Below are 24,929 nucleotides of genomic sequence, written 5' to 3'. Positions count from 1 at the left end.
GACCAACCAGCTGATAGCTAGCTGAGCTGAAAGAAAAGAAAAGTTAGTAGACTAGTGGTCACCGCTATACGGGACAATGAATGCTCGCCGAAACCATGGCAAATACCGAGCTTCCAACAGTCGCTTTCGAATTAAGAATAGAACTTGCAACCTTTGTCTTCCTCGAAAAGAACACACAAAAACACAAATGATCTGTGAAAGGAAAAAAACGAGAGAGTTACAGTATCTGTACACTGCAGTCTTTTGTTGCTTAAGCCTGTCTCGGCCGAGGTAAGGCCGTTGGTAGCACCTGATCTCGTCTATCAGTCAGAAATCTAAATAACGACGAAACAGCGGTGGTTCTTTTCTTTCCAAGGAAGCCTGATGAGGACGCTTGAGAATCTGGAGAAAAAAAAAGAAAAGAAAACATTAACCTTGCACCGTGCAAGCTAAGAGAAGTAAGGATACGCACCACTGGAGCTTGATACGTGAGGCAACGATTGCGAAGAAGTCGTCAGGGAGATGAGAAAGAGAAACGGCACAAAAAAGACGGTGACGGCCATGAAACCGATCGCCCAGCCGAGAGTAACATATGCACATCGTGGATGTTGCAGGAAAAACCGACTCCACATTATTACACTTAGAGCGCCAGCACCTGGAAAACATACACGAAAACAAAGTTGTTTGAGCAACGAGCTTTCTGAGCATGACGCGGCTCACCCGAGCTCCCGAGAAAAATATTTGAAGTTGGATCAACAATCGGATACGTCTTTAGAAGCTGAAGGTATAGTACGTGAGCTCCAATTCCAGAAAGAACGCAAAAAAACGGGAGGCCATCCACAACAAAGAGTAGAACGTAGATAGCTAGAATTCCCTGAAACAAACAGCAATCTTCAGTGTTTCTCTAGCTCGAATTCGTCTCACCTTAATCGAGATGCCGATGATCTTTCTTGTTAGCTGCGTGTGTTCTTCCGCAACCTCCGCAAGGTAGAACAATCCGGCGGCTGAATAGCTTCGTGAGAAAGAAAAGTGAGCTGCGAGAGCGACTCCTCACCTATTCCGAGTGACAAGAAGGAGAGAATGAGAAAGATTCCAGTGAATGCCGAGATTGAGGAGAAGAATGCGGCGCTCAACCCCGACCAGCTCGATGTGGCATGGGCAGTGTAGCCGTAGTAGCCATAATCCCGCCCTCCTCCATACCCAGCCATTTGAGCTTGAAACCCTAAAACTTACGGCTCGTTACTGGGGGCGTTCGAATCTCTCAGGTAACGTGATTTCTTCTTCCTGATTGATCAGACCATTATCTTAGCTCTGCGGAGTTTGTTACCTCAAAGCAAGCCTAATTTGAGAAAATTCTTGCATTTACCCTTTTAGTGAATTCTTGAAATTAACTAATTTTTTTATTTATCTTTATTAATCCTAAATAATAAAAGAAAATAATTTTGCTAAGTGTTGCATGTAACAATGTTTAGTTTATTTAATAGTAATGTTATTCCAGTTTATATTATAAACATGTTTATAATTTATAAATATATGAGGGAAAGAGAATATAGAACAATTAGCCTAAAAACCTTAATCTATCACAATAAGGAGTTGCCAAACTTTCTGGGCCGCCGGATCCAGCCAATCGCAGCCGTCCGATGGGGGGTAACTGTAAAGGGGTTATTTCTTTAACCATGTCTTAGTGAATAATCGCGTTGATGTTTGCTCCCGGCCAATGGGAGGTGGCCAAGTCATGTGGGGCGGGAGAGGAAGGCACAGTGACGCGTGGCACATGCAAAGTGTTGACCGGAGATTGCTGCTCCAGGGTGTCACTCCGGGCAGGATCAAGTAGGTCACAGCCCTTGGAGCATGCTGTGGATCACGATTTCTTCCGATGGGTAAGCAAATCCACTCCCAAATGGTTGCTGCTGGCTGGGATTCGAGCTTGATCGTGTCTACTGCGGTGATTGACATGTATGCCGCGTGTGGCAGCTTGCGAGGCGCGATCCGTGTGTTCCAAGGGATGAAGAAGAAAGATGTGGTGGCCTGGACAGCAATAGTAGCAAGATTTTGCTCCTAGAAGGATTCTTTGTGGCCTTTGACAGGCATTACGAATGACAGCAGGGATCCCTGCGTCGACACCTTTGGCACAGCAACACTGCCAATGCTTAAGCACTTTGGTGTTCCAATCAAAGGCCTAGAACTCAAGGTTGTTGCCCGCGGAGCTCCTCCCTTGGGTGGCAGGAAGTCGTCCTCAAAGTTCCCATTGTCCCCAAGAGCCTCATGGTCAATTTCTCCAAACTCCTCTTCTTTTCTTTCTCTCCTCGCTAAGAATCCTTCGCCAGGCTGCTACATGGGTGTGGTGAAACGTATTTGAGGAGTGAGTTACTCCACATGCGTCTCACCTCATATGGCCAATCGAATGTGGCATGCTAAATCGCTTGCTCCCTGACATGTACATCTTTACTGATCACTACACTGGTTCGGAGTCCGGGAAGTAAGTTCCATGATTTTGTGCTGCAAAGTAAACTTTTTTCATCTTGCTTCCTTTGTCATGGCACAGATCTCCGGGATATGGGATCTCATTGGTGGCAGAAACGACCACTGGCTGCATTTTAAGCTCCGAGTGCGCGGCTACGCATTCAGGAGCATCCAAGCTCCAGCTTCCAGAGGACCTGGGGACGCAAGCAGCCATGTCCTTGCTACAGGAGATAAAGCTGGGAGGAGTTGTCAATTCAACTCACCAAGTATTTATCTGTGAAGCTGGAAAGGAGAGAAGGCGATCTCACAAACTTTCCTGTTTGCCATACAGGGGTTGCTGTTCCCGACCATCAAAGAATTCTTGGGAGTACAGTTTAGTATCAAGCCTGACCCAAATCAGTTATATGGAACTTTTTCTAGAAGCCATCGGTCTTTTCCAGCAGCAGTGCGTCCACTCTCCTTGATGTGCACAGCAATTCGAGCTGCGGCCTCAAACTCCAGCCAGCCATCCACGACGATCATCTGCCTCTCATTGTCATCATCTACTGATGCTCCCACTGAAGATAAGAAGCTGGAATATATTTTGGACGCCTTCATCGAGCGAAATAGTTATTGTGAGTTTTGCATGTGCCTAATGACGTGGCAATAATTAAGCAGGCCTTTGGGCCAACGGTTGTGATTAACCCAAAGTTAATCAATTGCTTCATTCAGGATTGCCCTCTCTGATGGCAGCGGCAGCTAGTGATTCTGATGTGGGGTCTCAAGATCATGTAGATTACAATTACCAGCCATCGCCAGATGATGTTTCTTCACAGCAGCAACAAGTTCTAGGTGATGTAGAAATGGGTGGAGAGAACAGTGAACAGGTTTGTGTTTATCTTGATAAACCAGAATTTAATCACTTTTCTTTCCAGGATCTGAGCACCTTACAGAGCTTAGTGCTTCAGGTACTTAGTCTATTCCAATATAGTGCTTTACAGCTTGACAAATAAGTGTACAAGAAGACTTCAAACAGCCATTACAGCCGTTACATTTCCAAAGTCCCTTTGCTATTTTAGCAGGTACTAGCACTTGGCTTTTTTGCTTTATAAACCTTCTCTGTGGCCTGATCCAGGTGCTCAGACACAAACTTCCAGCCAAGTGCCCTGTGGGATTATAGGAGGTACTACTCAATTTTAGAATTTTTTTTTTAGTTATGGGTTTGTAACGGGCTTTTTTAGCTAAGTGCAAATTATATAGCATTCTAGACCCTGGCATATAGAATCTGATTGCTTCTTCTAAGGAAACACAATATGCATATGTTCATATTGCGGATCTACAGCTCTATTCAGGTAGTGAGCCGCTTCTTATATATGTATTATCTCGGTACGGCAGTTATGATTTCCAACATGAGATCCACTCAACAAGCATGGCATCAACATCAAGGTTCCTTAATATCGATTTCACTGACAACTACGGTATGCACCTTGCGACAGCTTCAATGGCAGCCAACGCTGTTGATAAATACAGCCACCTTTTCAAGCCATCTAACTGGCTGTGTATTCAACACTACAAAGTCAGAGCTAAAAATCTAAAATATCATTTGGGGCTCCATCGTCTCTCAGTAGATATTTCTATGGCCACACATGTTCGAGCATGGCTAGAGAAGGCTCCTCCAATGCTTGATTTTGTCAGACCATCAGACATTGTTCCACTAAGTAAGTTTGCAGTGGATGCTTCTGCTTATACTTTTTCAACGGTTGCTGAGGCAATCACTAGTGTAGATCAAACACCTAACACTACAAACATCATATTCATTGCTGATGATCTTGAAGCTGAAATCACCTATAAGGTATTTGTAATATTCTGACTGGATTTTTTGGTGAACTTCAAACATAGGTGCATGTGCTAGGTGATATGGACCATATCTATCATGAGCTCAAATCATCATGGTTTGCTGGGGACATGCCAAGTCATATTTTTTACAATCTACAAGGAACTAAAGATAAAAATGTGTTTAGGATTGCACCCTTGACTATTGTCTTGAAAATTCCTGACGATACGCCTTGGGACCATATATAGAAGCAGTTGCACTCTGTCTCATTCATATACGGAAAGAACTTCTTTGGGGTACGTCTCTCTTGATTTATACCAGCCATTCAAAACACATGTTTTGTCAATAGGTGCATGGCTATTTCATCCCTGAAAACCTCAAGCAATCTCTGTTTGTTGCGGCTGCCATGTTTGCAAAAAGTTTAGGGTCGAGAAACAAACACGAGATATTGGTTGGTGCCACCATTGCAAGAACGAACGAACGTTTTTTCAAACTTTGCGGGTCCATGGCAAATTCTATCTAGATACTGGTCACCCCCAAGATGTTTGCATGGAGGACACTTATATAGACCAAGCATATGGTTTCACTCTTGGCCAGTTTCTAAGAATGTTCACTTCTACTTGAATGCTTGAGGCAATCAAACTTTTGGAGACAAAGAAGCCACCAATAGGCCACTTCTTATTTTCGACTGGTGCCGATCAAAGCTCACCAAAAGTTATTGCATTCAAGGCTGATTAGAGTACTGTGCACTTTTATTTCCTGTTCCAGTGTGCTTTCATTTCCTGTTCCTGTGTGCTTTTATTTTCTATTTGTACAATGTATTGTCTATAAGCTTGCTGCATAGTTGTTTATGGGATCCATTGTATTATTACAACCTCAAAGTCTCTTGCAAGACTCTCTAGAATGTGAGCTTCCCAATCGCTGCATTGCTCCACTTGTTGCAGTAGGCCAGCAACGTCATCCATGTCACGAAGCTGGGCTTGAAAGGCATCGTCCACCACGTCCAGAGCTTCCTGGATTGCCGCCTTGCACAAGGCTGTAACTTGCATTAGACCAACAAAAACATTTTTTTTCAAGAAACTTACGTGCATGCTGTGCTCATCAGTGTAAGATGACCTTCATGCAATGGATTAAAATCACCAGAAAGAACGACCCTTCTGCTGGTTCTACAGTCTTTGCTACCTGTATCACAACTTATGAAAAAACTAACCACTGAGCAAATTTCGAAATACCTTCACCAGGATAATGGACCATGCAGACATTTCCATGTATTAGCTGCTCGAGCTCTTCGTCCTTTGTGTAATTCAGCCTAGAGTCTTGAATTTCTTCCTCAGGGCTCCTCAATTCTCCAGATACCGTATTTCCAATCTCACAAACATCAGCCATAGCCTGGACATAAATCAAAAGTTTGGGCGAACTGAAAAGCCTGGTCATAAAAATCATAACCTTGATCAGGAGCTGACTGGATAGACAATCCTCTCCAAAACAATCTCTATATCCCTGGAGATGAGAAAAACAATCGATTAAATTCGTTGCTGTAAATACACAAGACCTTGTAAAGAGTGAGGTCATATCTCCAAAGAGATGAATGTGTTCGAGCAGATATGTGGCATCTGGAAAGAAAAAATAAAAATAAAAATCTTCCATGGCGAACACAAAAACAAAGTCACCTGTGATCTCCTCGCTTGGGACTCCCAGTTGTCAACGCACCAGAGTGCCTGCACTGCATTCCAAGAAAAAATCCACTTGCTCGATCAAAAAAAAACTATTTGCATGCAGCACAAGTTATTTATAAAGCTCAAGAGCTGCCATCACTGAAAATTGTGGCTACATTCAAGTGACACATTAGAGATGTCCCTAAGATCTGATAAATGACAGTATACCTAACTTTCTCTACAAATGAGACCGTTCATGAGGAGACATGGATACCAGTTGCTTCCAAATGCTTCCTTTCTATAAGCTTCACCATTCTTCAATTTGAAAAAAAACTCCATAGTGCTGGTTTCGTCAGTCCTATATTTTATAAGCATTAGCATCTAAGTTCAAATTGACAGCAACAAAAAAAAGTTTACCCTAAGTGATTTAACAAATCCTTTAGCGAAGGGAAGTGGCCTTGGTATAGTTTTCTTCAGAATCTTCAGAATAAGAATCCAAAATCTACAAACGCAAAGAAGTCTCATAATACTGGAAATCCCACCAAACTCTCATGTTTTTTAGAAAGGTTTTTACGATATAGCAAATGAAACGTCATTCCCAAATGTAGCTAAAATGCATTCCTACACTTACGACATCAAACTAAAGCATAAGGAAGTTGGAGAAGAGTACTTGGTGTAGAACTACATTGCTGTGGCGATTTACCTGTTTTCTTGCAGTACCTGGCACTTGGTCTTGAAGAAGATGACATGGGCGGAGCAAGAGCTACACTTGCTATAGACGCCATGATTGAAGCTAAGAGCCGGCAGAATTGGCTTCACTTGCGGCTCCTTGTGGATTCTCCACACGGACGAGGCTGGCAGTGAAATCCCACTCCTAGGCGACAGCGGCAGCGAGGGCCTGGAGGTGCAGTTTAGTATCAAGCTTGACCCGAATCAGTTACATGGAATTTTTTCTTACCACACTAGAAGCCATCTGTAGCGCACCTTATCTCTCTCCCCTTAAGCCACCTGGAAAAGGGGCAATTGCTTGATGAGAGAGCCCTTAGTGGCTATTTTATCCCCATTTATCCCCAAGGTTCCAAGCATGATCACATGTGTTACACTCACCCCCCCTTTAGAGATGTCAATGTCCTCATTGACTATTGACTAACACCCTTCTTTTAGAGATGTCAACTATTCCATGTGAGGCAACTAGTCATCCACCCGTACTGCAGTCCCACGGTGGATACCTTCGTCCGTGGATACTCTACACAATCCCCATTTATCCCCAAGGTTCCAAGCATGATCACATGTGTTACACTCACCCCCCCTTTAGAGATGTCAATGTCCTCATTGACTATTGACTAACACCCCTCTTTTAGAGATGTCAACTATTCCATGTGAGGCAACTAGTCATCCACCCGTACCGCAGTCCCACGGTGGATACCTTCGTCCGTGGATACTCTACACAAGAGGAAGGACGTACGCATGGATGCTTAATACATACGATTTCAAATTTAAGGGTAAGAATATATCTTGCTCAAGGGTATATTATATTTTAAGTAGCCACTAATCAATGGGAATCAAACCCGTGCCATTTGCTCTGATACCGCACACCTTATCTCTCTCCCCTTAAGCCAACTGGAAAAGGGGCAATTGTTTGATGAGAGAGCCTTTAGTGGCTATTTTATCCCCATTTATCCCTAAGGTTCCAAGGATCCATGGTGACAGTATATCCAAATCTCATCCCATGATCACATGCGTTACACCATCGGTCTTTTCCAGCAGCAGTGCGTCCACTCTCCTTTATGTGCACAGCGATTCGAGCCGCGGCCTCAAACTCCAGATTCTTGAGCTATGGCGACAAGCCTGACACCGCTGTAGCTAGGGCGGTGACAAACCTCGACACCTCGCAATGCCCTAGAAATCCCGCTCGCCCAAAAGCGCCAGATCCAATCCGTCACACTTTTTTTGCTAAATCTCACGATAACCCTAAATCTCACAATTAGGTTTTGCGCTTGAGGGCACGACCAAGAATCACAACAACTTGCAGCAAAAGGTCAGTTTTTCTTCTTAGTTTGTGGCACACCCTTCTTTGGCAAGTAATTGGAAAATCCTAGACAAGCACACAGAACCAAGCACACAGTAGGTTCATGTTTATTTATATCCCTAACCTCCACCACATAGTAAATACTATTTCATATTTCTTTTGCAAATTCGAGTTTGTTTACAAACACAAACCTGCATAAGCTATAGTTCTCTAGCTTTGTATTAAGAAATTTTAAATTATGCCTCGCCTTTGTCATCTTCTTAGAACTATAAGAAATACCAATCATTTTGATAAGAATTTCGATACAAATAATTTTGATAAACACTCTAAGCCACTTCAAATTACTTCAGATCAAAATGAAATATATACACATCAAGCAATATTCAGTAGACCATCTCCACCTTCACAAACCACACTAGCAAGTCACACTATTTACAAAGATTCACAAATTTCAACTTTTGAAATTGGTTTTTTATCATCTATTTGTGTTTTTTGTAATGCATTACATTTTAAAGATGAGAACATTGCTATGTGTTGTCAACATGGTCAAGTGATATTGCCACCTGTATTACCTTTGCCAAATACTTTACTTACGCTTTATAAGCAAAACAAAAACTCTAATTTCCGAACTAATATTAGACATTATAATAGTGCTCTTGCATTTGTATCAATGGGTGCTAACATTGATGCTTTAAGGGGTAACGGTCCTTATTGCTTTAGAATTCATGGACAGATTTATCATAGTGTCATGTCATCACATTCTTCTAGCGATCAAAGTCCATCTTATGGTCAACTTTATATGCTAGATACACAAGAAGCCACAGATATAAGGCATCAAAACCCATTTAATACAAGTTGCGAGTGAGATTTATTATTACATCTTGATACACTCCTTCGTCATATTAATCCATATGCACAGGCTTATAGAATGATGTATGAAATGGAACAAAAAGAACTTCATGAAGTAGTAGTTACAGGCCGGCCTTTACGTGGTGTTTATATGTTACTAAGGAATGAAGAAACTGATCTTCGACATTATAATATACCACAAACAAATGAAGTTGCTGTTGTTTTTGTTAGTGAGAATGGAGAACCCCCACATGGACGTGAAATTTGTATACATCCTACGGCAAATCTTTCTAGAACGATTTCAACACTTGATATTAATTGTGATCCTATGGTTTATCCTTTGATATTTCCTTTTGGTGATAAAGGATGGCATACTAATATTTTGAATACACAAAGACGTCGAATTACATTACTTCTATATTATGCATACCGTTTATCTAAAAGAGACACACTACAATTAGGTTTTGACCAAATCTTACATGCTGGCAAGCTTACTCAACAATACATTGTTGATGCTTATGTCAAAGTTGAGAGTAATAACCTGTATTATTATCGTACCCACCAAAAACAATTACGAGTAGAAATGTATACTGGTCTTATGGATTATATTGCAAATCGTGCTTTCAATGAAAATATGAACCTTGGTAAAATTGTTATACTACCTTCAAGTTTTGGTGGTGGCCCCAGAGCAATGCAACAAAATTATCAAGATGCAATGGCAATTGTTGCTCATTACTCAAAACCAGATATTTTCATTACTTTCACTTGCAACCCTAAATGGCCAGAAATTATAGGAAATCTACATCCAAATGAAAGCCCTAAAGACCGTCCTGATTTGGTTTTTAGAGTTTTCCATATTAAGCTTAAAGAATTTTTGAAAGATATAACAAAAAGACATAAATTTGGAAAATGTATAGCATATATATATGTAATTGAGTTCCAAAAACGAGGTCTCCCACATTGTCATTTTCTAGGAATTCTAGCCCATGAAAATAAAATTAGAGACCGTGATGCAATTAATCAATATATCATGGCTGGATTACCCGATCCTCATGACAAGCCTGAACTCTTTGAAATAGTTACATCATATATGATACATGGACCATGTGGACTTTTTTTATCCTAATAGTCCTTGCATGGAAAATGATTCTTGCTCGAAGGGTTTTCCAAAAACATTTAATAATGAAACAACATTTTCTGTTAATGGATATCTAGATTATTATAGACCAGACAACAGACGTACAGTTTTTAAAAATGGTTGTCATATGGATAACTGTTGGGTTGTACCTTATAACAAATACCTTTGTAAAAAATATAAAGCTCATATAAATATTGAAATATGTGCAACTATAAAAGTATTAAATATCTATTTCAATATGTTTACAAAGGTTATGACTGTGCCACTATTGAAATCCATTTAGCAACTCAACAACATGATAATAACTTAAACTGGGATGAAATTTCAAGTTTTTTAAATACCCGTTATGTTTTTGCTCCAGAAGCTATATGGAGACTTTTTCAATTTAAAATGCATGGCCATTCAACACCTATAATTCGTCTTCCTATTCATCTAGAAAATTTCTAAAATGTTTATTTCATCGAAGGTAATGAGCTAATTGAACTTCAAAGAGCTACTCAAAATGGTACTATGTTAACAAAATGGTTTGAATTAAATAGACATGATCCAAATGCAAGGCAATATACATATCTTGAAATTCCTCTACATTATACATTTAATAAACGCACTCATCATTGGCAAATTAGACATCAATGAAGTATTATTTCACAAATGTATTTTGTTTCCCCATCTAATACTGAACTTTATCATTTACGCCTTATATTGCTTTATAAAAGAGGGCTACTTCCTTTAATGATCTAAAAATAGTTCATAATACTTATTTTGAAACATTTCAACTTGCTGCATCTGCTATGGGACTTCTAGTAGATGATACAGAATGGGAAAAATGTTTAGAAGATGCTTGCTCTTTCAAAATGCCACCACAATTAAAACAATTATTTGTTTTTTTATGTGTCTTTTGTAATCCAAAAAATCCTTATTCCTTATGGGAAAAATTCAAAACCTCTTTCTCTGAAGATTTTGTACTAACAGATCCATTACATTGTTATGAACATGCTTTACATGATATAAATAGCAGATTCAATCTATATGGAAAATCCAATCAAGATTATAAATTGCCTTCATCTTATACAAATTTCGATACAAATAATCATATTAATTTAACATTGTTCATTGATTCTGTAGAACAAAATTTACTTCAATTTAATAATGAACAAAAGATTATTTATTATGACATCCTAAACACGATTAACAACCAAAATGAACAAAATCAATATGTTTTTATCGATGGTCCTGGTGGTACTGGTAAAACTTTTCTCCTTAACACTCTTATATATACATTTCAGCTTCTAAACAAAAATGTAATTAGTATGGCCTGGACAGGTATTGCAAGCACTTTACTACATAATGGCCAAACATCACATATGACTTTTAAACTTCCTGTTCTAATAAATGAAACTTCTACTTCTGCTATTATAGCTAATAGTGAAGCAGGTCAAAAAATTAAGAATGCACATATGTTAATATGGGATGAAATCAGTATGGTTCACACACATGCATTTTCTGCCATTAACTTAGCTTTACAAGATATAAAAATAAATAAATAACCTTTTGGAGGCATTGTTATTATTACAAGTGGTGACTTTAGACAAATACTACCAGTTATTCCACATGGTCATCGAGCACAAATTGTTTCAAATTCAATAAAAATGAATAGGTTATGGAAATTTTTTAGAACACTTCCACTAAAAAAGAATATGAGACTACTTGAAAACAACTCTTTATGGGCTGATTGGCTTCTTCAAATTGGAAATAGTAATAATTACGTGAATTTACCAAATTTACCTTCAGAATCTATTATATTGCCTTACACACAAGTAATAATGTCCTTTGTTGTTGATTTCGTTTTTCCATCTCTACAGGATATTTCAAACCCCTATATTGCAGCTAATAGAGTCATACTTACCCCACTTAATGATGATACTTTTCCTATTAATAATGCTATAGTCTCTTCCTTACCTGGTGATATACATATTTATGAAAGTATTGACTTTGTTGATACTGAACACCCAAAAGATTTTCCAATTGAATTCTTAAATTCCATTACTCCTTCTGGTCTTCCACCACATAAACTCTTACTTAAAGAAGGTGTTATCCTTATTCTATTAAGGAATATATGTTCATCAATTGGACTATGTAATGGTACACGCCTCATCCTTAAACATGCTTTACCAACAATTCTAGACTGTGAAATTGTATTAGGCCAATTTAAAGGTACACGCACTTTCATCCCTCGAATCACACTCACACGTTCAGACATAGAAATTCCATTTAAAATGTCTAGAAGACAATTTCCAGTACGTTTGGGGTATTGCCTTACAATCTCTAAGTGTCAAGGCCAGACATTTGACCGAGTTGGAATACACTTGCCACATCCAGTTTTCACCCACGGGCAACTTTATGTGGCTTTATCAAGATGCACATCACTAGCAGGATTAGGTATTAAAGTACAAAACACATCACTCCAAGGACAGTTATTCTTTTTGAGTCCTTCTACTTTCACTATCAGCATAGTTTATAAAGAGGTTTTATACTAGATGCTCCATATATTGTTTATAGCACTGAAAGAAATTCTTGATATATAAATACAAGCTTTTCAAAGCTATTTTATTTATTTATTAGACTTAACATTTAAAACACTATTTTGCTAATAGAACAGCATATGCTAGGCAAGTGCTAGTTTACATATAAGAGTGAATGGTTCAAATTGAAACCAATCCAAAATCCTATTATATTAATATTTGTATATAACATCATAACCATATACTTGGACCTTACATTATCCCCTTCTCTTGGAATGATGGAAAATAGTCAAAATTCTCTTATAGACAAGATCTAAAGGAACATTAGAAGGTGGCATCGATAGATCTATAAGTGGTGTCAATTGTTCTTAATCTTTTTGTATGAAGTGTTTCAGCCATTGTATATGCATAATTTCTAGAGGATCAGCTTGTTAAATGTCATACCAAATTTTATAAACTTGCAATCTAACTTGCCGCAACATGTGATATAGTCCCTTCCATTGAACAAGGAGCCTTTTAGACAAATTATATACCATAAAATTGGGAAAATAGACTAACACTAAATCATCCACTTTATACTCCGAAGGTGGATGATGATGAGAGTTGTAGCATCGTTGTCATCCCACTTGTATGCAACTTAGATATTCAATAGACTTTACTCGGATAAGTGGAAGAATGCTTGTTAAATATTAATCCCAAGATATAGCATCAGTAGATTATAGCAATCACGAAGGTAAACTCAACTCTGTTAGTAGTATTGGCTCATAGCTATATAAGAGTTTATATGGTGAAGCATCAACAAAACTTTGTACCCTTGTAACATATGCATACTGAAGAGATGGCAAATAACATTTCAATCCAAATGCTGAAAGTGTAAGCAACCAAAAGGAATGATTTAAGAGACGATCCATGGAGTTCAAATATAAAGGGAAAAGGTCCATAAACAAAAATACACCTTTTTTTTCCAATCGGTTAAAGGTTTTGGGATATTTGAAGTTAAGTGTTCTTAGGTTTGAATAATATTAAGCTGGGTGACCTTCCAAGAAGTCCAAACTTAAGAGCTTACAGAAAGTTTATATACTTTGTGATCATCCCTTTGAAGATCTGAATAAACCATTCAGCTAAACCATTTGATTGTGGATGATAAACACTTGTAAAAATGTAACATATCCCCAACCGAGATATGAAAATATAAAATGCCTTAGCCATAAATATGGGACCATTGTCCGAAAGAATTCACTTCGAACAGAAATGCTGAAACACCACTTAATTGAGAAGGAAGTAGCTAATAGTAGTGATAGATGCACTAGTAAGAGCACAAATTTCCACCTATCAAGTCAAATAATCAAAAGTAATAATGACATACTCATTGTCAATAGTCAATTGTGGAAAAATGCCCAACTCAAACAACCAAGAAACTAAATTTGACTTTACCGTCCTTCTGTAGCATGAGGGGAGTATTACAAGTTTGGCACTACATATAGTTACATACATACTAGATAACGTCATGTTGCATCTTTAGTGAATAAAAAAACCTATATAACTTCTTGGTCACACAATAATGTCCTATATACCCACCTAAAATAAGAGAATCATGGTAGGCATATAAAAAGCATGGAATAAAAATTGAAGTCACTACCAGATATAAATGATCATTATGATCTGTCCCTACAAATAAAGAAGACTGTCCTTAAGGTGATATTGAGAATGTAAATGCTGAAATGGCAAGTCATTAGCAAATGATGTAGGATTCTCAAACCTATCACGAACTCTAACTCAATTTTTTTAGCCTCGTGAACCTCATCAAGAGAAAGTAAATCTTGTTTTGCACTTTATGGACACCAAACGTTAAATACAGCAACCGCTAATGGTATGGAATCCTTATCCAAAAAATCCATAGATGTGAGAACAACAAACTCATTAAAAACATGAGAAAGAGTGAAGAATGAAAAAGAACTTGAGAAAGGGCATTAGTATTAACCATAGAATTCCCTAAGTGATGAACAACATCAAAATCATATATTTGAAACTTCATAACCCACCGAACAATATGACCAACCAAGTTCTTCCACTTCAATAATGAAGTAAATGCAGCATGATTATTTTTTAAAAACATCTGAGAATTATGTAAATATGCATGAAATTTCTTGAAACCCCAAACTATTGCTAAATACTCCTTCTCTATCATGGAGTAGTTCACCTCCGTTGATTGTAATGTATGGCTGATATATGCAATAGGATAGCGCTAATTAGGCACACTCGGATTTTCTTGCATCAACACATCTTCAAGACCAATATCAAAAACATTGACACTAAAAATGAAAGGTCAAGTGTAATCAGGATATACCAAAATTGGAGGAGTCATCAAATAACTCTTTGAAATCCGTAAACATTTACTCACAGTCCGTAGACAAAATGAAAGATGACATTGATAACTTTAGTAATGCTTGTAATAATGCAATGCAATTAAAAAGATGATCAACAAAATAACTAAGATATTACATGTTGCCTATGAAGTATTGTACATTATTCATAGACTTTGGAGTTTTAGAAATAAACTTTAAATCACAAAATCATAGTTCCCAATTAATATCCATTTTTATTGATCTTTGAGATGTTGGAATGGCTCTCCAAGACCTAGTTGTTTAATAAGATTAACTTGCTTGGCATTTATAAATTCACCCATATTCAGAAAGGTGATGAGTGAAAAGCACTTTTTCATATTTGTTATAGCCAATTTAAATATATTGTGATGCCTTTTGGTTTGACTAATGCTCTTGTAGTTTTCCAAAATATGACAAATGACATCTTTTATGATTTTATTAATCTCTTTATTATCATCTATCTTGATGATATTTTTATCTTATCTGAAACTCAAGAAAAATATAATTAATATATTCACCTTTGTAACACATGTGATTATGGGATGAGATTTGGATATACTGTCACCATGAATCCTCATTATCACCTTTTAATTTTCCAGAGGGAAGGATAGTGTAGGGTCTTTCAATATATATATGTATATGGCACTAAGTTTTTGTAGTATAGTATTTAACGCTCATAACAAGAAATATTAGTAAATTAATTAAATTATATATACTAAAGTTGAAATGAAAGTCTTTAGTGAACTATCTTAAATATGTAAACTATATTTTTCATAATTTATTTTAAAATATTTCTTTATCATTAGTTATTATTAATTTAAACTTGTTAAATTAATGAAATATTTATCATTTTATACAATTAGGATGATTTTGTGTTCTTGTAGACCACCAAATATGATTTGGTGATTTTAGTGAATAAACTATAAGATTACAATCATTTTGTATTGTCATGAATGTAAGAAATAAACAGTAAGGTTGATTAATGCAATATTTATCAATAAATTACTTTTTTTAATTTTGTCTTTAATACAAGATTACCATCTTTTTGTAAGGTAAGTTCACAAAATCCAATATATGTTTCTATAACTCTAGACATCCACACAAGTTTTCTACCAGAATATAATACAAGTTTACAGTTTGTTGATATAAAAAGAATATTTTTCCCATTTTGAGATATTAAATATTCATAAGTTCTTAAGTTATGCTTATAAAAACCTGAAAATAATGTACTTTCTATAGTATCACAAGTTTTACGATCTTTATAAGAAATGGTATGCAAAGATTTTAAACTGTAAATATCATCAGTAATATTCCACCAATAATATATAGCATATGCAATTCTATAGTTTAAATATTTAATATCACACATATTAGAGCGTGCTTTTAGCATTGCATCAGTATAAATTTTTCTTAATGTCCGAAATCTACTTCTAAGTGCACGACCATTAACTGTATATTCAAATTTATCCTTACCAATTAAACAATTTGGAGGATTTGCTTCCATACACTTTATCATTAAAAGAGCAGCTCCTCTACCAAAATTAACAGACATCCAATTGTCATAAGTAGAAGAATAATCAGGAAATGAATTATTAATTTGTGCTTCAAGTACTCTAAATCCATGTTCAATAATTATAGCAACTTCATCTTGAATTAATGTGTAATTATCTCCCCAAACTATTGCACTTGAAACCATATCTACAAAAAAATAGGATTATAAATGCTAAAAATAACATATTTTAGATTTCTAAATAAAATCATTTTATAGTGGTTTTAATTATTTCCTTTTATCTAGTAGATTAGTATAGTATCGCTCTGTTTAAAGTTGTGTATACATTTGTAGACACATTGTATGTACTATGTTAAATTTAATATTGACTATTTTTTATGCAAGCAACATTACCCAGGTCATGCATGACACACAGATCTATATCTCAAGATACCTGATCATGCCAAGTACTGCCCATCAGACTCTACTGCGAATATTCCCTTACCTTTTGACCTTTACTAAAGAAAAAAAGGTGTAATAGTCTCCACCTTAATAGCCAGAAAGCTTCTTGATAAACGCACAATTGAAAGGTACTCAAAAGCGAAAACAATTGATTGCTTCAGATTTGAGTTGGCTACAGGTGTTTTGCAAGACTGGTCTATTCAGCTGCAGTGCCAAGTGAAAAATTTCACTGTACTCCTCTCGCATGTTGCAAGATTACCAAGACAACTCACCAGGAATTCAACTTCCAATGCTTTTGCAGCAAATTCTTCGTGTAGTCTGGTCACTTGTAAACCATGAGAAGCCATTGTAAACCATGAGAAGCCATGCAGTCTTAAAACTCCTAGCTGCACAAACTCACTGCCACTGGGTCCAAGCATGGCTGCGTTCCACACGTACCTGACCCGGTTCACTTTTGCCAGGGAGCTCGATGAACTTGGAATACTGAATCTGAGAGTTCGAACCCATAATTATTTCTCCTCTTTCCTTTAGTCCTTGAAAGATTTCCTTAGCTTTGTCACAGCTTCGCTCACAAACTCGAGCCACAGTTTCAGTCGATCCATTACTCCTGCTGCTATTGCATCGCTCTTCTTTTTCGGAGAGACCAGACCACCTTCCCATCCATTCTCGAGCATTCGCTTCCCCAGAGAGCTTTGGTAATGCTTGTCGTCTGCTCCATCCGTAAGAGACCTCCCTCTAAAGTTTGTGGAGCCTGGATTCTCGATCAAGACTTGGTTGTGGTTGCTTGTCGATGCGTTCTCTGTCGATCTGTTTGTGTGTCCTTGTGGATCAGCAAACTGGAGCTTGTTCGCTATCCTTGCATCACCGAACACCTCTTCGCAAACTCCCCTCGCGAACTTAATCCCGTCTCGTCTAGACGCAGCGAGACAAGCCATCATGGCCTTCTCCTCGCAAGCTTCTCGGTCTTCCGTGCTGGTATTAAAATTTGGGACGAACGCTTTCCACCAGGGGGAGCGGCAAGCCTTTGAGGCAGTGATCGAACAACCCTTCATAGTAGCAGCCTAGGAAAAACGAAGTGAGTAGGTGCTCCCATTCAATTTCTAAGGCTTACGTACCTCGCACTGTGAAGTAATTTGTTTCTCGCAGTTCTGCCATGCACGGCTCCAGCTTGCCTCGTCCTTGAATGCCAAAACGAATGGACCTTTCGAAGGATCATCATCACTTCCGGCAGGAACTGGTACTCGTAACACTGGAAGGACCGGCTCAAATGCAATCGTTATTGCCGAGGGCGATAAGTCTGTGCTGTGTGCACTCGCCAGATCTTCCTTGGCTGCAAACAGTTTTTCATCAGGACAAGAGAAATAAAAGAAAGAAGCATAAAAATGCTGCTCCTTCAACCTGGTAAATCCGGAGGATAGGCCATTGAAAACCTGCATATACTCACGCCTCAGAATCTATCAAGAACTTTCTGGAAGTTACGTGCGACGAAGACGAAGCTCCGCCAGGAACACGCCTTCGACCTAAGCAGCAAGTGAATTAAGGAAAACCCTACCTTTGAGGTGATTCAGCCACCAGAATTTTATTTCTCTGTGAGTCAAAAGTACAAACTTTTAAACAACCTGTCAAGAAAGAAAGAGAAGCGTTAGCTAAGCCGCAGAGGAAAAAAAAAAAGAAGAAGAAGAAAACTTTTGAGAGCTCACCTCCTAGTAATTACACTGCGTCTTTCTGATGTCCAAGCCGTTTTCTATCACCGTGATCCAGTCGAATTTGCCCATTTCTTGATCAAACGAGTGTTTCCTGTCGAAACAGATTCGCTATCTCTACTCGCAATGGACGACGTATCGTCTTCCGAGAATCTAAATCTGCAAAGCGAGCACGAAGGCTGCGAAGTCCTCTGCCCAGCTTCTTGTGTGTCTTTCAAGCCTTTGAACACTTCAAGAGTCTCCAATTTCCCGGGAGTATAAGCCGGAAGTGAAGCCGAGCCACGGTCTGCAAGAAAGAGCATCTCCCTCCGGACTCCATCGCTGCCCCCTTCACTGACTTCGTTGTGTTGCATCGAACTAGCCGCAGCAAAAGCACTGTTTCCCTGGTTCCCGTCCGTCGAGAAAAACTTGAGTGGCTGAAAGAGCTTCCTGTGCGATAGATGCGCCGGACGAACACACTGGAACGGTGCCAAGATCTGTCCATCCCGGCCAACCTCGACCAAAGTCTCCGGAGACAAACTTGATGGTGGAGACGCCGGCAGCGACGGGCTGTCAAGCTTCACGAAGTGCGAAACCAGTAAATTATAGGGAACATTGACGAGTGTCTGCGCAGCTCCAACCCAAACTATGACTCCATTCCTGGACGAGCGACGAACTTGTCCCAGCAGCCATTTGGTATGGTTGCATCTAACCAGCACGAACTCCCCAACGTAGAAGTGTAGCCTCTTCCTTCCCACCACCTCAACAACACCAGCGGCATCATCCTGGGAGCTGATAGCCGGGACGAGAGAAGCCGCGGACTGGGAAGACCAATCCTCGAAGCTCTTGACGTCTCTGCTAGACGAGGAGACATACTCGGGACTCGTTGGAAATCCATGCATGCTTCGTGGGGACGAAGACGATGCATTTCCTGGCGAGAGCTTCGAGTCTGGAATCTCCAGCCTCGGCTTTTCGACGTGCTGCCTCGAGCGCTGCTGCTCCATCCCTTGCTAACCTCTAGGTAACGCTGCGGTGTAGGCAAAGATAGTTGGTTCCTTCTCTCGGCCACCGTTCTGGGCGTTCTGGGACGTTATAAAAACTGAAAGACGGAACAAACGGACCTTTCTCGTTGGATAACACATGAACACGGTACCGCATTCCTGCCAGAGAGCAAAAACACGAAAACCTTGCTTAGAATCCACAGCCAGAGCAGCTCAAAACGGAATATTTCGACCAAGAAAGGGATCGATCCGCAACAAAAGAGCAAAAGGACGCAGGAAATCCATCCAGAAGCTAGAGGCTCTACGAAATCCACCGGCAAGAGCTGGATCGACGCGAGAATGCAATGCAGGCAGCCACAATCTATGGAGCGGAAAGAAAAGCACGCGATCCGTCGCTTACCTGTCGCGAGGCGCCCGAGCTCCAGCGAAGGCGCTTCCTCTTCCATGGCTCCCCTGTGCCATGGAAGCCCTAATCCAAATAAACGGGCCATAGTAACTAACTACATCTAGAAAATAGAGCTTTTCGATTAAAACTCAAGCATCTATTAGAGTTTCCCTGTGAAGAAATAATCCTGTGGAGCCATAGTTCTTGTCTAGCAACCATCTATTACACGCAAAGAATCCTTCGTAATCGTCCATTCTAGAGTACCTTCCTCGTTTTCTTTTTCTTAGTTGCAAGCGAACGGAAAATCGCTAGTGGTGAAGACTGGGATGTTGTCTCGATTGTTCTTATCGTAATGCTTCTTGCTTTGGTACTCGAATGCCGCCGCTTTGGACGAGCGATTGTTCATGAGAACGGACTCGAAGTCACTCTGCTTGAGCTTTCTTGCAACCTGAAGAGAGATTGATCGATCGTCAAAACAAAGCAAAGATCCCTTACCTTTCCAGATGACAACCCGTGCTTTTCCTGCTCGAGGAGATCCCGGATAGGAAGATAGGCAGCCTGCTTGCAAAGCTCGGTCAAGTCGGATCCACTGCAGCCGTCACACAAGCTCGCCAAGTAGTCGATGTCGAGGTCGTCCTCCACTCGCTCTTCCTTGAGCAAAACTTGGAGAATGCTCGCTCGCTGCTTCACGTCCGGCATACCAATCTCGAAAGCTCGAGGGAGACGGCGGAGGATGGCTTCGTCCAGCTCCCATGGCCTATTCGTGGCAGCCAAGACAAGCACCCTTGCATTCTCTGGATTAAGCTCGTTGTCAGCCAAAAGCCCAAACATCGAGAAAAAAGGATTTTGAAGTGGAACTTACGATCAGTGGTCAAGCCATCCCATAGAGCCATAAACTCAGTCTTCATTTGAGTCATGACTTCGTGACTGGTAACTCCTCGACGTCCCAAGAAGCTGTCCACTTCATCGATGAAGATGATAGAAGGCTGGAGCTTGTGAGCCAAGGTAAATACAGCAGTCACTGTACGAAGAAAAGAAATTCGATCAGCTACCAATGAAAGAGCAAAACATACCGAGCTTCTGTGCATCGCCCAACCATTTGCTCATCAGACTCGCGATCTGGACGTTTATAAACACCGCTCGCGCCTCCTTGGCGAGTGCTTTCGCAAGAAGAGTCTTCCCAGTTCCCGGTGGTCCATAAAGCAGCACTCCTTTCTGGGGTCTCAGCAGCTTTCCCTGCGAGAAGAGCTCCGGGCGCTGCAGAGGAAGAATCGCGAGCTCATACAAAGAGTCTTTCACATCTTCCAATCCACCGATGGACGAAAAAGTCACGTCAATCCCCTGCGGATTCACGACGTTCCCAGCAATAATATCCTGTTTCAGAAAGAAGAACAAATGCGTCAGTCAACCAGCTCAAAGAAAAAAAAAAGCCCAAACACAAAGTAACGCACCTCGTACATGTTGGTTTGCTTGAGATCACGTCCCAAGCGCTTGGACAGCTCCTTCTTACAGGCGGTGGCCTTCTTCGTGTCGATCCTGTGTGGATCCATGTACCGCAGGCCTATAAGCTGGACCAAGCAGCTCACCGCGGCATAGACAGCGTAAAGAAAAACTTGCTCCAAGAAAGTCCCGGACCGCCCCTTTCCAACACCCGAGACGCTCCTCCGCAAGAACCTCGTGAGCCGGTTCCAAGGGTCCTGGGGGAGCTCGTTCTCCTCGCCCAAGTAGCCCTCAAAAGCATCGCTCCAGAAAGCTCGGGCTTGGCCCAATTCTCGCCGCTTCTTGACCGCCACGCTCAAGCTCAGCCCGTGAATGGGGGCGCGCTGGATCGATGCCGACAGCGCCAGCGGCCGGCGTGGATTCCTTGTCACATAAACCCTGCTAAAACCTCTCGGCTCCGCGAAATTCTGATCGATGCGCCGGGGAAAGAGATCTGTGGAGGATTGCTTACTCGAGAGGTAGGCGCCGCCGGCAATGAAGAGGAGGGCGTGGTTGGGAGTCGCGACGCCTGCCATGGACGGGGAGAGAAAGATCGCCGCGCCGCCGCCGCCCCGCAAAGCCCCAACTCGATCGTTCCTTCTCGATCGCAACAATGGCGGTTATGAGATTAGGGTTTGGTTAAATGAGAGAAAGAAAGAAAGCTCCTGAATGGAAGCCTCCTTTTGCGTGGGATATTTAGTGGAAATATTCTAGGGTTTGTGGGCGCTGCGCCAGCGATCGCTATGGACAGAGCTTTCGACAGTGTCGACGATTCCACCCGATCGCTGGTCTCGGTGAGCGATTCTTTCTATTCTTCGTCTGGCGGGGGGAATGAGGAGGCGATTGGCAGGATATGCAATCGAATCTAGTGTTGATTAAGCTCATCGCCGAGGATGTGGAGCGTGCAGCGCGTGGCTGCGATGAGGTTTGGTTTTTTCTGCCAAGAGTTTCTATGAATCTCACTCTCTTCTCTTGTTTTTTTCCTTCAAGGTGAAAAAACTGGATGAGGCAGTTCTTGAGCTCTTGACCGCTACGGATGAGCTTGAGCGCCACCGAAAGGCAATGCAGGCTCTCAAAGCGAGCTATCAGTTTACAGCAAATCAGGTAGGATACTACTCTCTCAACTACTAAAAAGAGAGTTTTGTCATAGCCTACAGATTTTAGCAAATCATGCAAGGCTGAGATGCAAAACTTTCCAGCTACGAATCCAAAGGACCACCCGATTTACAAGCAATTCGAGGAAGCCATTTGGGTATAAAATTTCTTTATTCTTTACAGAAAAAACGTCTTTATATCTCATCAGAACGTTCACAACTCGGGTGTTCCAATGCCTGGACAAGAGCAAGCGGAGATTCTGTGCACCACTCAAGCCGGGATCTTGAACCGGACATGCCCGATCTCTGGAAAACACGTCACGGAGCTTGAGAATCCGGTTCGATGGTATGCAAGAAATAACATCTCACACCTTTTTTATTCATGTTTTCTGCTTCGCAGCTCCGAGTGCCGGCATATATATGATCTTCCTGCTGCCAGAGGCTACATCGGCAGCCGGTTGCAGAGCAAGCGCTGTGCCGTTGCAGGTTTGCTTCTTCCGAATCTCTTGAAGACAACTGTGTGTCGTTCCAGGATGTCCGAAGAACATTTCGCTCCAAAATCTTGTCCGGGATGCAACGCTGGACATGGAAATCGCGGAGCTGAGGATGAGAGGCGATGGTGGTGAGACTCACACTCACACCGTGGTTGAGGAGCTGGATGATATACTGGACGTGGAAATAGAGTGATAAAAAAACGTTTCTTAGCTTCAAAAGCTGTAGGGCAAAACATTAAATCCATTTTAGAATTTGCTAGTTGCGCATTTGTCTTGAAGAATCAAAAGTGATTAAGTTAAAGAAGCTCAAGAAACTTGAGTTTGGTTAAATTAATTATAAAACATTGAACTTACTCAAATAAATCTCAATTTATATTGATTCAAAAATTAGTATAGTATGGATTTATCTGATACAATCTTGATGAGTATGAGTATTTGTAGCCCACCAAACTTGTTTTAATGGCCTAAATAAATAAACTACAAGATTACAATCATTTTGAACTGTAATAAATGTAATAATTTTACAATTACAATATTTATTTATGGACCACATTTTTGTTTCTTTATTTGTTTTTAATAAAACATTACCATTTCCTTGTAAGACAAGTCTGCATAATCCCCAGTAAAAAAATTTATTATCAGAAATCCATAAGAGTTTTTTTCCAGAATATAATCCAATTGTACAATTTGATAATATATATAGTATATTCTTACCATTTGGTGATATTAAAAATTCATTAGTTAGTAAATGATACTTAGGAAATCTAGCATATAATGTGCTTTTAGAGTTATCACAATTTATATAATCTACAGAATTTGGGAAAGTTATTGGTAAAGGTTTCATAGAAGAGCTATAATTCCACCATTTTTCAACAATATATCTAAGTCTATAATTTTTATTTGTAATATCACACATGCTAGAGCATGCATTTATCATTTCTAATTTATAGTTATTCTTTAAAAAATTAATACCAGTTCTAATTGCAGTACCTGTAATTTCAGTATTTAAAACATTACCCACTATACAATTTGGAGGATTTCCATCTAAGCGCTCAAACAATATTAAAGCAGCTCCACGGCCAAAATCTACCGATTCCCAATCATCATAATTAGATAGATAATCACGGCGAGATTTATTAACTCGAGATTCAATGGTTTGAATTCCATCAATAATAGTGAGAACTTCATGTTGAAGTAATGTATAATTAATTCCCCAATTTACCTTTGGAACAAAACCCATATCTAAAAATATTATTGTACTTATTAAAAAGTAAAACATTACTTATAATAAATAGCTTAAACTTCTGTAATTTTTTAAATCTTATTAAAATAGAAATTCGAAATTTATAGTAAATTTAATATAAGTATAATAGTTTAATATTAAATTAATATTATACAACCCACTTCATAGTGTGTCCCCCATTGTAGCATAAATAGCTTATAGATGAAGTTATGTTAGACAAGTGGAAAAATACTTATCAATACTACAAACTCAATTGAATAAATATAACCAACAAGGACGAAAACATTAGTGTATGAAGAATGAAGAGTGATAAAGTTATTATAAGCAAACTCAGCAAAAGAAAATAAATTCAACCTAATCATACTATTGATGGAAAATAAAGCATCAAAAATATTGCTCAAAAGTTTGAATAGTACATTTCAATGGCCCATCAATATAAAAATGGATAGAAGTTAATAGTGTATTTTGAAGGGTCCAAATGTATAGTAAGGATAATGGATAGATTAGGTGTGGCTAAGAAATCTAAGATATTGTTTAGGTATGACTTATAATGCTAAATTTTGTTTGGCTTCATTTTGCATGTTGGACTTTGTGTTAAAGAATACTAGATAATCTAGAATTATTTTAATGTTGCTTCCTACTCCTATTCCTTCATTCTTTGGTTGTACACTTAGGAATTGCTCCATGCTCTTGTTCTTTAGCTTCTTAGTTGCATGTTCAAGAGTTTGGCACTATGCTTTTTGTTTATAGTTTTATGCTTTGAAACTT

At 39.5% G+C, this 24,929-nt stretch overlaps 6 protein-coding genes across 7 annotated transcripts; 2 read left to right on the top strand and 4 right to left on the bottom strand.

The window, feature by feature from the left end:
• Positions 1-101: 101 nt before the first annotated feature.
• On the bottom strand, positions 102-1,206 carry LOC9653833 (protein SVP26). The gene is made up of 5 exons (XM_002985592.2): positions 1,034-1,206; positions 904-983; positions 700-853; positions 452-634; positions 102-381 (listed from the first exon to the last, which is right to left on the bottom strand). Exons 1-5 carry the CDS (start codon positions 1,185-1,187, stop codon positions 251-253), a joined length of 702 nt encoding a protein of 233 aa, XP_002985638.2. The 5' UTR covers positions 1,188-1,206; the 3' UTR covers positions 102-250.
• A 1,173-nt stretch (positions 1,207-2,379) lies between these two features.
• Positions 2,380-3,125, top strand: LOC9653508 (RNA 3'-terminal phosphate cyclase-like protein). The gene is made up of 2 exons (XM_002985692.2): positions 2,380-2,458; positions 2,525-3,125. The coding sequence occupies exons 1-2, from the start codon at positions 2,391-2,393 to the stop codon at positions 2,904-2,906; spliced, it is 450 nt and encodes a 149-aa protein (XP_002985738.2). The 5' UTR covers positions 2,380-2,390; the 3' UTR covers positions 2,907-3,125.
• A 14,139-nt stretch (positions 3,126-17,264) lies between these two features.
• On the bottom strand, positions 17,265-18,342 carry LOC9653506. Its single transcript, XM_024659655.1, has 4 exons — positions 18,263-18,342; positions 18,182-18,213; positions 17,899-18,113; positions 17,265-17,844 (listed from the first exon to the last, which is right to left on the bottom strand). Exons 2-4 carry the CDS (start codon positions 18,204-18,206, stop codon positions 17,311-17,313), a joined length of 774 nt encoding a protein of 257 aa, XP_024515423.1. The 5' UTR covers positions 18,207-18,213; positions 18,263-18,342; the 3' UTR covers positions 17,265-17,310.
• On the bottom strand, positions 18,342-19,931 carry LOC112340728. The gene is made up of 4 exons (XM_024659653.1): positions 19,867-19,931; positions 19,587-19,625; positions 18,484-19,538; positions 18,342-18,402 (listed from the first exon to the last, which is right to left on the bottom strand). The coding sequence occupies exon 3, from the start codon at positions 19,467-19,469 to the stop codon at positions 18,531-18,533; it is 939 nt and encodes a 312-aa protein (XP_024515421.1). The 5' UTR covers positions 19,470-19,538; positions 19,587-19,625; positions 19,867-19,931; the 3' UTR covers positions 18,342-18,402; positions 18,484-18,530.
• A 42-nt stretch (positions 19,932-19,973) lies between these two features.
• On the bottom strand, positions 19,974-21,957 carry LOC9653832 (ATPase family AAA domain-containing protein 1). The gene is made up of 5 exons (XM_002985589.2): positions 21,303-21,957; positions 20,925-21,225; positions 20,714-20,872; positions 20,347-20,645; positions 19,974-20,299 (listed from the first exon to the last, which is right to left on the bottom strand). The coding sequence occupies exons 1-5, from the start codon at positions 21,864-21,866 to the stop codon at positions 20,135-20,137; spliced, it is 1,488 nt and encodes a 495-aa protein (XP_002985635.2). The 5' UTR covers positions 21,867-21,957; the 3' UTR covers positions 19,974-20,134.
• A 5-nt stretch (positions 21,958-21,962) lies between these two features.
• On the top strand, positions 21,963-23,248 carry LOC9653831 (E3 SUMO-protein ligase MMS21). Of its 2 annotated transcripts, none has more exons than XM_024659630.1 (7): positions 21,963-22,124; positions 22,181-22,255; positions 22,321-22,434; positions 22,481-22,582; positions 22,634-22,770; positions 22,825-22,910; positions 22,968-23,248. In XM_024659630.1, the coding sequence occupies exons 1-7, from the start codon at positions 22,074-22,076 to the stop codon at positions 23,048-23,050; spliced, it is 648 nt and encodes a 215-aa protein (XP_024515398.1). In that variant the 5' UTR covers positions 21,963-22,073; the 3' UTR covers positions 23,051-23,248. The 2 variants fall into 2 exon arrangements, with proteins under 2 accessions (XP_024515398.1, XP_024515397.1); XM_024659629.1 differs by having other exon boundaries at positions 21,966-22,124; positions 22,957-23,248.
• Positions 23,249-24,929: the final 1,681 nt, after the last annotated feature.

Source organism: Selaginella moellendorffii, unplaced genomic scaffold (assembly GCF_000143415.4).
Source record: "Selaginella moellendorffii unplaced genomic scaffold, v1.0 SELMOscaffold_69, whole genome shotgun sequence".
Classification (NCBI taxonomy): domain Eukaryota; kingdom Viridiplantae; phylum Streptophyta; class Lycopodiopsida; order Selaginellales; family Selaginellaceae; genus Selaginella; species Selaginella moellendorffii.
This window is presented reverse-complemented; position numbering and strand designations above follow the sequence as displayed.